The sequence below is a fragment of the Bicyclus anynana genome, chromosome 27 (assembly GCF_947172395.1).
Source record: "Bicyclus anynana chromosome 27, ilBicAnyn1.1, whole genome shotgun sequence".
NCBI classification, from domain to species: domain Eukaryota; kingdom Metazoa; phylum Arthropoda; class Insecta; order Lepidoptera; family Nymphalidae; genus Bicyclus; species Bicyclus anynana.
In genome coordinates this window covers 3,167,135-3,181,751 of record NC_069109.1, presented here as the reverse complement: position 1 = coordinate 3,181,751, position 14,617 = coordinate 3,167,135, and the positions used below count along the sequence as shown (strand labels likewise).

General features: G+C 39.0%; 1 protein-coding gene across 4 annotated transcripts in view; it reads left to right on the top strand.

Moving 5' to 3' along the window:
- The window catches only part of LOC112050998 (gelsolin), a 34,805-nt gene that overhangs the window by 14,215 nt on the left and 5,973 nt on the right, over positions 1-14,617 (top strand). For 3 of the 4 annotated variants that reach the window (XM_052890064.1, XM_052890065.1, XM_052890063.1), the window contains exons 3-9: positions 3,920-3,994; positions 8,305-8,494; positions 10,356-10,394; positions 11,228-11,343; positions 11,818-11,995; positions 13,038-13,138; positions 14,131-14,247. In XM_052890064.1, the coding sequence (XP_052746024.1) occupies positions 3,920-3,994; positions 8,305-8,494; positions 10,356-10,394; positions 11,228-11,343; positions 11,818-11,995; positions 13,038-13,138; positions 14,131-14,247 (816 nt within the window). The remainder of the gene's footprint in view (positions 1-3,919; positions 3,995-8,304; positions 8,495-10,355; positions 10,395-11,227; positions 11,344-11,817; positions 11,996-13,037; positions 13,139-14,130; positions 14,248-14,617) is intronic. The other variant, XM_052890066.1, reaches the window with a different exon arrangement.

The window sequence follows — 14,617 nt, the reverse complement described above, 5'->3', positions numbered from 1 at the left end:
AGTCTTTGAATTTGATACCCATATCGCAATATTCGAAAAAAAAAACACTTTTTACCTCGAGTCTATAGCGTCTCACAATCGTGTTGGTTTTTTTTAAATTCACCTATACTAAGACGAATCTAACAACATCTTAATTACGTAAATCCGTTCAACGGTTTGGAAGATATGAGGTAATAATAATAATATGGAAGTTATGAATAATAATAATACACACACACAAGATACTTGAAATAAGAAGGCTCAGAGTCACACAACGGGCGATGGAACGAGCTATGTTAGGAGTATCTCTGCGTGATCGAATCAGAAATGAGGAGATCCGCAGAAGAACCAAAGTCACCGACATAGCTCAACGAGTTGCGAAGCTGAAGTGGCAATGGGCGGGGCACATAGTTCGAAAAGCCAATGGCCGTTGGGGTGGCGACCCCGCACCAGGTGGACTGACGACATCAATCGAGTCGCAGACATTCGCTGGATGCAGGTGGTGTGATGTTTGGATGTGCCTACAAAAGGCCTGTTACCTGCAGTGGACTCCATCGGCTGATATGATGATGTTGATGATGGTGATGATACGCGCAAAAACCATAACCCTTCTTGCAGTCGGGTAATAAAGACTACCCACTGATTCCCAATTCAAGAAAATAAATTAAGTATCCAAGAACATAAAACGTTTTTCAGTTAATTACTTCATAAAAGCATTATAAAGATAGCAATAAATCAATTTCATTATGTTTTCTCTTGCTTAGATGCTGATAGATTTGCTAAAGATTTGTGTTTGTGTTATGAGCTGAAATGTGTATAATACAGTCGAACTGTTTACGTAAGAGATTAGGGTTGTCAAAAGGGTATTTTGTATTTTCTATGTGAAAAAAAAACTGAAAATATTTTGTGTCTATATTTGGTACTAAAGTCTTCACGAAATCTCGAAAACCGCTTGATGCACAAAGATGAAATTTGGCAGGGAGGTAGTATAGTTAGTGAGTATATAATTTTGCGATAGTGCCGGATTAAGAAGGACTAAAGGCTTTCGCAAGTTTGTATAAAAGTCCTTCATTGTTTATGCTACAAACATGAAATTTAGCAGGTAGGTGTTATTTAAAAAACATGTGATAATATATAGAGAAGGGGGTGAAACAGGAGTTGAAAGCTTAGACCAATTTTCATGCGGACGAAGCCAATGGAACCCACTTCAATGACATTTTTCAGTTATTTTGAAGTGTAAAACACAAAATTACTACTGAACAGATTTTCATATTATAGGACTCAAAAGGTGATTACAAATATAAGAAAACTAATGTCGAACAAAGGTTATGATTCACAACACTTGTCAGGACAACTTAATTAACAAATCAAACTGTAACCAAAATAAGATCCTAGAATGGAAGAGAATGACCTTGAGTGAAGTCACGTACTTGCGAACGATGTGTGTAGGGTTAAAGGCGTCTTTTACTCATATCAAACACTCCCCTTTTCCACTCAAGTCACTCTCCCCGCCTATTCCAAGTAACCCATAAAGAATTACACAACAATAGATGTGGACGGTTCGAACGCCACGAGCACACTGAAGCCAACACCCAACACGAGATCGAGCGACGTCATATCCGTCACAGACTATTATTTCCAACACTAAACGGCGATAACATTCATGAAAATGAAATAGATGTCATTCTATTTCATTTTTATGGATAGGATATCTGGAAGTATACACCTTTAAACAAAAACAGAGTTTCAAAATTGATAAATAAATGACGAACGAGGTAACAAACACTCCTTTTTTAAAGTCGGTTAAAAAAACACATTCCACATGGTCGAACTTAACAGTGGCCCTCTAGTACACGAGATGAATAGACATAGTGGGTGACGATGAATTACTAGATGACGACTATTCAAGAAAAAAATAAATAATTTTCCAAGAAAATTTATCATATTCCTGTTAATAAATGTTTCCTAGCAAGTAATTATTCAATTTCATTATGTTTTCTCTTGCTTAGTTGCTGATAGATTTGCTGAAGATTTGTGTTTGTGTTATGAGCTGAAATGTTTATAATACAGTAGAACTGTTTACGTAAGAGATTAGGGTTGTCAAAAGGGTATTTTTTATTTTGTATGTGAAAAAAAAACTGAAAATGTTTTGTATCTATGTTTGGTACTAAAGACCTCTTGCAACTTTGACCACGTAAATTCATTTAGAGGAGCCATGGATTTTTCCGGGATAAAAAGTATTATGTTGCTCATTATTAAGATAAGTTAGCTTAAGTTTCTTATTTTATTCTTTCTCAATAAAAAAGTGAACGAAGTCACGGATACGAAATTCAAAAACGAATACGTTCTCTTGTCAGTACGATACGAACCGTCGCATCAGTAATTTTCAATATTATTCAAGAAAAATGGCGTCTTATGTTTTAAATATTTTAAAAACTGTTCACAAAAACTAAAGAAATAAGATAGAGTACGTTTTTATTTGTTATTATTGATTATTATATTAATTTACGTAATTGTTGTTAGTGTTAAATTTTGAAATACAAATTATGAAAAAAGTTTGTATATGCCGATTTCAAGGAGACGCGTGACTTTTGTTTTTTTTTTATGGGTTGCACCAGCTTCAGCACGCAGTTTGTAAAGACTCTCTCTGGTTTCTATGTGATTAAAATATACAGTTTCACTACTCTTGCTCAAAAACGCTGTCACATTACCAGTCCACTCCACAAAAGCATCTCCCATAATATCCAAAATTGTAGACTGTACATTTAATTTTCAATTTAAATAAATCATAGAATATTGTACTAAACTATTTTATTTTCTCGCAATCGTAGTGAAAAGCAGAATGTAACACGTGGGGCTAATCCCATTATAAACTCGGTTTCTATTTAGCGGCCTAAAAATACCTCGTATATAATGGGTCTTTTTATCCCCTTGTATAACAATCTACTATTTGAATGCAAACTGACAACCCTAAGGCAGGATATCATTCGCATCGTAGGCGTAAAAATAACTTTGATCTCGCCAAAAACATAAATTCTCTGGGACGGTTTATCTGTCCGGGTGATGTATCTGCGGTCAGAGTGAGTATATTTAGAATTAGATATTCAACTGTATACTGTATGCGTCAGTTTTTTTATGTATATTCACCGATTACTCGAAGACGCCTGAACCGATTAAAAAAAAATTTTTTCGTTTGAGAGGGTATGCTTTCCAGTCGGTCCTATAGTAATCATGTCAGGATCTGATGATGGGATCCTGGAGAAATCGAGGGGAACTTTCAAAAATCGTTAGGGCAACTATAGCGTTTTATATTTTTTTCCATTATTTATATACTTCGTTGAGTGATGTGATAGCCCAGTGGATAGCTCTGCTTTCGATTCGGAGAACGTGGGTTCGAATCCGGTCTGGGACATGCACCTCCAACTTTTCAGTTGTGAGCATTTTAAGAAATTAAATATCACGTGTCTCAATCGGTGAAGGAAAAACATCGTGAGGAAACCTGCATGAGAATTTTCTTAATTAGTCTAGCTAGCAGGGATCGAACCGCCACCTCTTGGTGATGAGTCTGACCCCTTTATCACCGAGTTGTTGAGTCTGTAATTACTCATTACATTACGGCTCACTATTAAGCATGAGTCTCCTCTCTGAACGAGAAGGGTTAGGCTAATAGTCCACCACGCTGGCCCAATGCGGATTAGCAGACTTCACACGCGTATAGAATTAAGAAATTCTCTGGTATGCAGGTTTCCTCACGATGTTTCTTCACCGTTTGAGACACGTGATATTTAATTTCTTAAAATGCACATAACTGATAAGTTGGAGATGCATACCCCGGACCGGATTCGAAGTTACACCCTCCGAATTGAAGGCAGAGGTCATATCCACTGGGCTATCACGACTAACACTATAGATATTATGGGTTGTGATTTTTTGGTTGCAGGACTTTGAGCCGGTTGCAGTTCCTCGCAACCAGTATGGAAATTTTTACAGTGGCGACTCCTACATTGTCTTAAAGGTAATAATTTACAACTACTAGTTCGACGGCCTCCGTGGCGCAGTGGTATGCGCGTAGGATTTACATGACGGAGGTCCTGGGTTCGATCCCCAGCTGGGCAGATTGAGATTTTCTTAATTGGTCCAGGTCTGGCTGGTGGGAGGCTTCGGCCGTGGCTAGTTACCACCCTACCGACAAAGACGTACCGCCAAGCGATTTAGCGTTCCGGCACGATGTCGTGTAGAAACCGTAAGGGGTGTGGATTTTCATCCTCCTCCTAACAAGTTAGCCCGCTTCCATCTTATACTGCATCATCACTTACCATCAGGTAAGATTGTTGTCAAGGGTTAACTTGTAATGAATAAAAAAAAATAAAAAAAACTACCTGAAACCCTGCAGTTTCACCCGCGTAGTTTCCGTTCCCGTGAGCATACGGGGATAAAATATAGCTTATGACACTCACAAAGAACGTGGCTTTCTAGTGGTAAAATTATTTTCGAAATCGGTTCCGTATATCCTGAGATTTATACCCCCTACAATACCATAAACTTTACTTCTTTTTAATATTAATTGCTGACGCCGCGCGGTTTAACCCGCGTGGTTCCCGTTCCCGCAGGAATATGGGGATAAAATATAGCCTATAGCACTCAGGGATAGTGTAGCTTTCCAACAGTGAAAGAATTTTTCAAATCGGTTCAGTACTTTTAGGCTATTTAATGCAAACAAACAAACAATCAAATCTTTCCTTTTTATAAAATTAGTATAGACAAGTTAGCTTAAAAATGTTACTAGAACCTAATATCATAAAATTGAAAATTTTGAAAAACCCTCGAAGGTCATGAAATTATTAATCATTATCACAAGTCATCAATATTCTCTTTCAGTGCGCTTTCATTTGAGACTCACTCGAGTATATTTGCAGACATTCGGTTGTTCTTTCCCACTTTCACCCCCACAACTTTTAAACGGCTCAACCGATTTTCATCAAACATGTCTAAAAACACTCGCACATAAGTCACCTATAATACGAAACAAACTAAATTGAAATCGCTTCATCCGTTCCGGTGCCACAGACAGACAAACACGTCAAACTTATAACATCCATTTTTGCATTGGGAGTTAAAAAGAGTAAATATTTAATCAGAAAACCAAGAAGCAGCTGTTATAAATAACATACGTTTTTATCGATCGTGTTTATATGGATGACCAATCAATTAATGGCTGACTGTTTTATGAGTGTTCTGTTAGATCAATCAATTCGTTTTAGCTAACATTTTGCAGATGGTAGTATTTAAAATATTTCACATAGCGAGCAAACGTAAAAGTATTACTCCAGGATCCGGTGAGCATTTTTACAGTTGATTACTATCAAGTTAAAATGCACATAACCACTGCCGACTTAAACTGGGTCCTTGGGCACACGAGAATTTGGGGCCCTTTTGGACAGTAAAGGAAGCGAATGGGGATGATGACTAGGTATGAATATATTAATTTTTATGATACATTCGGGTAAATAAGGTCAATGTTAACTAATTTATATATAAAAAGCAAAGATAGTCGGGATATTTGTAAAGTAAATGAGGTTATAAAATTTCAAAATCTATTAAAAATCTTTTATCGTAATTAGATAAAAATTCTTACAGTTTTAGCTTCCTTACATTAAATCTGATATTTTTTAATATGTGAACTATAAACATAAACGCACAAGAAACAAAGATATTAGTAATTTTGTTTGAACGCATATACAAATGTAACGATCATTAATTGCCTACGACGTCATTAGTTCGTGCCATTTTGTATGGGGCGTTTTTCAGGGATCCGCGGCAGCGCCGCAAATCTGACCCTTTAAATCCCTGTAGCTCCGAAAGTAATGATCGTAGACACCCTACTGTTACTTTTACAAAATTGCTTTACTATTAGCATACTCTTAATTTATATACAATTTAAAAAACTTTCTTCATCTTTTTTTTTACTAAATATGACCATTTATTAATCAAATACAGTATGATGTAATAATATGTCACGATCTTAGAATGCTGCTCGTTTTTTGATTACGATAACGGTTTCTTTTGGGATTTCTGTTGCGCAAAATCTTCTATAGGTATATCCTTAAAGACAATATTTTGAAGGATATTAGTATATTCAGGCCTTCGGGGAATGAAAAAAGAAAACGAATGCAGGGGTCCATATCCTGTCACTTTTCATGTGCATTTTATGAAATTGAATATCACGTGTCTTAAGCGGAAAAACATCGTGAGACACACACTTCCTGAACACACAACTCGACATTGTAGACGATATTTAGGTATTATTTGTTTAAATAACGTTCATCACTAACTAATGTGGAAATTTCCTCTTTTGAGCGCCTCATTTTTCATGACCTAGGAACTCATCTAACAGAAACATCATTGTTTGATAGTACCTAATCAACTTTAAAAATGCTCAATCGGATCCTGGACTATAGATTAATAAACTTAGATAAATATTTAATATTGTAATTTGTTAAATTATTTTCTAAACAAGATAGTAATATATAAATAGCTGTGTTTGTTTCACTTGTATTTATTATCATGTTAGTATATTGTCTAATGTATACTAATATTATAAAGAGGGAAGATTTGTTTGTTTGTTTGCATTGAATAGACTTTGAAATTACTGAACCGATAAGAAAAATTCTTTCACTGTTGGAAAGCTACACTATCCCCGGTTGCTATAGGCTATATTTTATACCCGTATTCCTACAGGAAGAGGAACTACTTTTCTTTATTCTTTACAAGTTAGCCCTTGATTACAATCTTACCTGATGGTAAGTGATGATGCAATCTGAGATGGAAGCGGGCTAACTTGTTAGGAGGAGGATGAAAATCCACACTCCTTTCGGTTTCTACACTTCATCATACCGGGACGCTAAATCGGTACGTCTTTGCCGGTTGTTTGCTAACTAACCACGGCCGAAGTCTCCCACCAGCCAGTCCTGGACCAATTAAGACATCAATCGACCCAACCGGGAATCGTACCCAAGATGTCCGTCTTGTAAATCCACAACGCATACCACTGCGCCACGGAGGCCGTCAAAACTACGCGAGAGAAAGTGCAGTGTTGGTCGACCCCCCCACTAGGTAGAGCGAGGACATCAAGCGGGTTGCAGGGAGCCGCTGGATGCTGGCTGCTCGAGACCGTTGTGCTTGGAGGTCCATGCAAGAGGCCTGTGTCCAGCAGTGGACGTCCATCGGCTGATAATGATGATGATGATGAAGATGATGACTTTTAGGAAAGTCTTGTTATAGTGTTAATGATTATATAAATCAGTGATTACCAAAGTGGTCTATATCGACCCCTAGAGGTCTATGTCAGCGAAAAAAAATTGGGGGTCCATTAAATGAAAATGGTTTCCACGATAGTAGTTCATAACACGTACACTGATAGTACCTATTTTTACATCATATTATCTTATAATATCAAAACTTATACAAATAAACCTTGGCTGAGTTTGTTGTAGAGCCGTGATAGCCCAGTGGATATGACCTCTGCCTCCGATTCCGGAGGGTGTGGGTTCGAATCTGATCCGGGGCATGCACCTCCAACTTTTCAGTTGTGTGCATTTTAAGAAATTAAATATCACGTGTCTCAATCGGTGAAGGAAAACATCGTGAGGAAACCTGCATACCAGAGAATTATCTTAATTCTCTGCGTGTGTGAAGTCTGCCAATCCGCATTGGGCCAGCGTGGTGGACTATTGGCCTAACCCCTCTCATTCTGAGAGGAGACTCGAGCTCAGCAGTGAGCCGAATATGGGTTGATGACGACGAGTTTGTTGTGGGCTCTTCTCGGACCAAGGCGCGTTTGGAACCCTTGTAACTTTAATTTTAAGTTTTCGACTATTATTACCACCATTCGTTCGTTATCAACCCATATTCGGCTCCCTGCTGAGCTCGAGTCTCAGAATGAGAGGGGTTAGGCCAATAGTCCACCACGCTGGCCCAATGCAGTCTTCACACACGCAGAGAACTAAGAAAATTCTCTGGTATGCAGGTTTCCTCAGGATGTTTTCTTTCACCGTTTGTTTTTAATTTCCTTAAAATGCACACAACTGAAAAGTAGGAGGTGCATGCCCCGTACCGGATTTGAACCCACACCCTCCAGAACCAGAGGCAGAGGTCATATCCACTGTGCTATCACAGCTCACCACCACCACCATTAGATTAAATTAAATTACCACCATTAGATTAAATTAAATTATGAAAAAAACCTCACCTTTCAAAAGTGCTGGTAAACTGAGCCTAATTGAAATAAAAGAATTTTGAATTTGATTTTTTATATGTATATTCCAGACAACGGGCACCAAGACCCTGACATGGGACATCCACTTCTGGCTCGGCACCAAGACGAGTCAGGATGAGTCCGGCGCAGCCGCTATCTTGTCCGTCAACCTAGATGACGAGCAGTTCCATGGCACTGCAGTCCAGCATCGCGAGACCCAGGGATACGAGTCTAAACAGTTCCTGAGTTACTTCGAGCCAGGTAACTTCTGAAGAGCTGGGAAAGAACCTGTCATGCTGTAGAGTATCTTCAAAAAAGCGTCTTCTTTTAGCGAGGTGACACGAGGTGAAATCCGCTTTTCTTTACAAACACGCCCACTTGCCCCGTGTTTTGGCATCCTTTACTTCGAGTCAGGTAATTTCTGTCGAGTGAGGAGCTGGGAAAGAACCTGTCATGCTGTTGGGTATGTCCACCAAGCGCCTTCTTTTAGCGTGGTGACACGAGGTGGAATCCGCTTTTCTTTACAAACACGCCCACTTGCCCCGATTTTGGGCATCCTTTACTTCGAGCCAGGTAACTTCTGCTGAGTAAGGAGCTGGGAAAGAACCTGTTATGCTGTTAATGTGTAATGTTATGTTTCTCCACCAAAAGACTTCTTCTTTATAGCGTGACACTAGACAATAGAATCTACCAGTCTGTTTTTCTTCACAAAATCGCCTACTATGCCCGATTTTGGGCATCCTTTACTTCGAGCCAGGTAACTTCTGTCGAGTGAGGAGCAAACTCCATACTTGTCTACAGTACTTACTTATGATAGGAGCGTGAGCTGACTAACTTTTAGTTTCTAAAAATTGACGATGGGGTTCACATCTAAAAGGGTTACTTAAGAATCTTCAATTTACATACCAGGTATTTCAACAAAAGTAAGTCCTTGTTTTTAACTTTGTATTTTTAGTCAAGACTACGTGTCCAAGTGTCCTCAGGTACTTCAAAACAGGTGGTTTTTTGCTTTTTGACTGTTGCTTTTTCTATCGCTGTTCTTTCTAATTCACTTTCTTATTAAACCTTTCACTGCAGCTACTTTTAGCGTTAAAACTGCCTTTGCACATTTTTATTTTGTGTTGTTTTTTTGTTATTGTGTAAGAAATTAGATGGCCTTTTTATTTACTATGTAACATAAGTAGCTTTAGTTCTGCTAATCCCGGAAGACCTTTTTATGTAGTTGACAGCATTATATTTCGATTCGCCTTTGTCGTCATTCATCAAAGGAATAATCCAGGATCCGTGGAGCATTTTTACAATTGATTACCATCAAGCACAGTAGATAAAAATATTCATGAGACGTTCAAGTCTTTGATTTTTTTCTTTGGAGGGGGGGGGGGGGGGGCTTCATTAGCTAGTAAGGGGTTCGCTGTTACTTGGAAGACCTCGGCCTTCGATTCGGAAGTTGTGTGCATTTTGAGAATTTAATATCACATGTCTCAAACGGTAAAAAGCATCGTGAGGAAACCTGCATACCAGAGAATTTCTGAGAAATTCACAATTCTTTTTGTGTGTGTAGGTTTAGATGTCATAGGGCATCTATGACATCTAAAACTGGTTCATCACAAACTGTTGCTTAGCAACCATTCACAAGCAGATGATAAATTAATACTTATTTTTTTTTGCATTGCTGACGCTCTTCAGTGTTATATACAGAGTGCTCGGGAGAATTTTCTCTAGGATTCTCTAAGATTATATTCTTTAGAAAAAAATAAGTAAAAATGTCTAATGAACATGTGTTCTAAAATTAATATTTTCGGAGTAAATAATATTTTTTTTTTGTAATTAGATCTTTAAATTGTCTCTTAAATCGCATCCATTATGACCTAGCCAAACTTATTCATTGATAAATATCATGAAGTAGCTTACTAGTGAAGTGTGGAGTACCAGTTGCAATATGTGCAAACGCTTCATCTATTATCGTTGTAACTTGATTTAGTAGTTTACATACAACTAAATCATTTTCCAAAAGTAGTAAAGCTTTAACCGCTTTTGCATGCTTCTCTTTTCTTTTCTTTTTTGTTTTATTTGTTGTGTTGTCTTCTGTGTGTGTGCTTCTTTTTTCTTCTTCTTCTTCTAGGTGACAAGTCCAAACAGGTCGTCAGCAGCGACAAACCAGGTATTCTATTTTGTATTTTCCACGGCAAGGGTGACTGAGGGTGAAAATTTAGGAATAGGCAGGTAAATTGAAATAAAAACTTCAAATATTAAATATATTAAAACTAGCAAATGCTTCGGATCAACCCCATTGTTTCTGTTCCTGTCGGACTACGGGGATAAAATATAGCCTATTTGAAGATGTCTGATGATCGAGATTTCACCCGCGAAGTTCCCGTTCCCGTGAGAATACGGGGATAAAGTATAGCCTATTTGAAGATGTCTGATGATCAAAATTTCACACGCGAAGTTCCCGTCCCGTGAGAATACGGGCATAAAATATAGCCTATGACACTCACAAATAACGTGCCTTCCTAGTTGTAAAAGAATTTTCTCAGTTCAGTTAATCCACCACGAACTCTACCTCTAAACATTAGTATAGATATAGGTTATTGGATGAAAATATTCTTTTAATAGCTATAGGTTAAAATTTATTCATCTCCAAATTATTATCTGTAAATAGATGTTTAACACTTTTTCCTTAACAGTGACTTAAGGAAAATTACAACAATGATATAACATTGTCAATATTTATATATCTTTTATCAATAGCAAACAATTAATGTCATTTGTCAACAAATGTTTATCCTTGTCAAAAAGGTCATCAAATAGAATTGGCCCGTATTTATATTCTTGAATAACCCTCTCACTGTAAACTTTTAAAAAGATGTGTCAATTGCTTACATACTATCTTATGTATGAGAGGTCATCAACATAAATGAGAAATAGTAATGGCCCTTAAATAGATCCTTGAAGGACCCTCTCATTGTTAACGTTTGAAAAACTTTTTCACAGCTATTCGTTATATGGACGGCGGCCATGCTTCTGGGTTCAACCACGTGACAGTGAACGCTGGAGCTGAGAAGAGGCTGTTCCAGATCAAGGGCAAACGGAACGTAAGAGTTCGACAGGTACGAATTCTTTTTCGTTACTCTCGGAATTTAGCATCTCGGAATCAGCAGAGTTTCTGAACAGGTGGGCTTGAAATGGAACGAAAATAATGTCATATCGCTCCACCCAGTTATAGTTGAGAACGCTGCTCTCGAAATTGTAGATGATTACGTATACCTAGGACATATGATTCAGTTAGGTAGGTCAAATTTCGAGAAAGAGATGAACCACTGAATCCAACTCGACTGGGCTGTATTCGGGAAACTTGGTGACATCTTTTCGTCCGAAATTCCTCAGTGCCTGAAGAACGTCTTCGAACATTGCGTGTTGCCAGTGACCTATGGTTCCGAGACTTGGTCTATATCATATAACTATGGGCCTCATAAGAAGGTTCAGAGTCACACAGCGGATGATGGAACGAGCTATGTTAGTAGTTTCTCTGCGTGATTGAATTAGAAATGAAGAAATAACAATAACAATTCGCAAATTTTCAGGTGGAAGTGTCAGTGTCGTCAATGAACAAGGGCGATTGTTTCATCCTCGACGTCGACCACGACATCCTGCTGTACGTCGGAGAGGCAGCCAAGAGCATAGAGCGACTGAAGGCCATCTCCGTTGCCAACCAGATCCGAGACCAGGATCATAATGGCAGAGGAAACATTGAAATCATTGGTAGGTTTAATATTATCAATAGCATCATGGTGTGTGGGATTTTATCCTCCCTTGAGGTTTTGCCTCTTTGCCCGGGAGCAGCGAGGGATCTTGCTCCCCCGGTAGTCTCTTCTAACCCCTTGGGGTTGAGGCATTTCAGCCTAGGGGTTTGTCTAGGTTTATCAAATCGGGGGCACCGCGCGAAATGCGATTACTCGCTATCCGTCGGGACGGTGTCGGATTCGGTTAGGTGGTCCCGCATGGACTACTATAGTAGCATCAAATAGTGACTGTTTCATCCTCAAAATTGGTCATGAAATCTTTCTGTACGGCGGAAACGGAGCCAAGAGTATAGAGTGACTAAAGACTATCTCCGTGTCCTACCAGATCCGAGATCAGGATCATAATGGCCAAGGAAACATTGAGATCAACCCACCACCTCCCATGGCCCACCCGACTTCGTAGTCATACGCGCCGAATCAGTGGTAGGCCTGGTCTGGTACTTGCTCTTCGCGTGTTCTCGGGCTGCCTTCTTGACTCTTTACTCTTCATTCTTCGTCATTGTCCCTTGTATTCGCTTTCTCCCCCTTCTGGGGCAGAAACATTATCTAATGTGAGATTCCTCGTTTCACCCCCCATGGACCTGTCACGGGCACCAATGTGCTCCGAGTCACATCGCCTCTTGTGATACCGGTGCGCGAATTCCCGCAGCCGATGGAAGTTCCGACGAGACGAGGTCCGTGTAGAACATTGGTAGCTTTAATATAAGTAGCATCAAAGGTGTACTAGGATAACCAACTCTCAAAGCCCTTCTGACATCATGTCATGAGCCGAATCATGGGAAAGCGTGTCTGGTTGCTCTTCATGCGTCTCCTAGGCTGCCTTTTTGGCTCCCTACAAGTTATTTCCCAAGATGGCGGACTCGCCAAGGTGGTCACGATCCTCAGTCATGAGGGACCGACTAGAGAGAGAGAGAGACAAGTTATTTATACGACTTCCTTGTCCCACTCTTGTTGTTGTACTTGATCTGAACTTACATTTTTATAAACATGTTGTATTGCAGATCCTTACTCCCACGAGGGTGACGTCAACAAATTCTTCGAGGCTCTGGGATCTGGAGACCAGGACTCCGTGCCTGATGCGGAAGAGGGTGGCGATGATGAGGTTACATATTCTATCATATCTTCATACATATAAAGCAATGTCAGTTATTTTGACTGTGACACGTAATAACTAAACAGATTGATCATGAAAATGAAATGGGACCAATATAGAAGTATACTCTTTCAAACAAAAAAAGAATTTTCAAAATTGGTTTGTAAATGACAAGGTTATGAGGTAACAAACAAAAAAAACATACGCCTGAAATTGAGAACCTCTTCCTTTTTTTAAATTTGGATAATCATTTGATGTTGTGAAAATAATTATAAGTACATTTAAGTATTTTTCTGTACCACTGATCGGTCTATTCTATTCTTTTTACACGCTTTATATTAGCTTCACTTGTAACTATGTATGTAAGAAAATCTTGGAATCTCAATTTGACCCACTTCCCGGTCTTCGATTAGAATGTTTGCACACGCTCTGAGTTCTGATGACTAGCTGCGAAACGTCATTACAAATCCAATATGGCGGCCTCACTTGTAACTAAGTAAGAAAGACAAATCTTGAAATCCTAATTTGACCCACTGCCTGGTCTTCGATTAGGATGAAATTTTGCACACGCTCTGAGTTCTGATGACAATACATGACTAGCTAAGAAACGTCATTACAAATCCAATATTTCCGCCCCCCCCCCCCCCCAAGATGGCGGACTGACTGTTTGAAATCCACTCCCATGATATTGATATCGAATAAAAGGGTTTTGTCAGGAATACGAAAAAAATTGTCACGTGACTTAAATCCAATATTTGTAATTTGTAGTGCGTGCTAAAAACGTGTTTTTTAGTATATTAAACTGTTTTAAGTTATTTAGAATTTAAATTATCGTGAGTGTTATTCATATTTATTGAATAAAAAACACGGCTACAAGTGCTGCGTTGCAAGAACCAGCTCATAACTAAGGGCCCCGTATGGTTTCGAAACTAGTCCGGCATACTCCGTAAGTTTTAGCCTTGTTTTATTAACAATGAATTACTACTCTATTCTCTTTGCAGGACTTCGAACGCGGCGTCTCCAAGGAAGTGTCCCTCAGCGAGATATCTGATAGAACTGGCTCCATTGAGATCAAGAAGCTACCATCACCGTTCACGCAGGATTTACTGGATACCAAGGTAATCATCATCATCATTATCAAAATCATCACCATCACCATGATCATCATTAGCCGATGGATGTCATATCTTTATCAATCCATATTCGGCTCCAGCTTCAGTCTTCTCTCAGAATGAGAGGAGTTAGGCCAATAGTCCACCACGCTGGTCCAATGCGGATTGGTAGACTTCACACGCGTAGACAATTAAGAAAATTCGAACCCACACCCTCCGGAATCAGGGGCAGAGGTCATGCCCACTGGGCACTGCTCATCCTAGCTCAATATTTTATATCATCCACATTCCTAATGTTAATGATTTGTAGGAAATAATAGTCTGAGACGGATATGACGTCGCTCGATCTCGTGTTGGCCGCCGCCAGGTGGCGAGA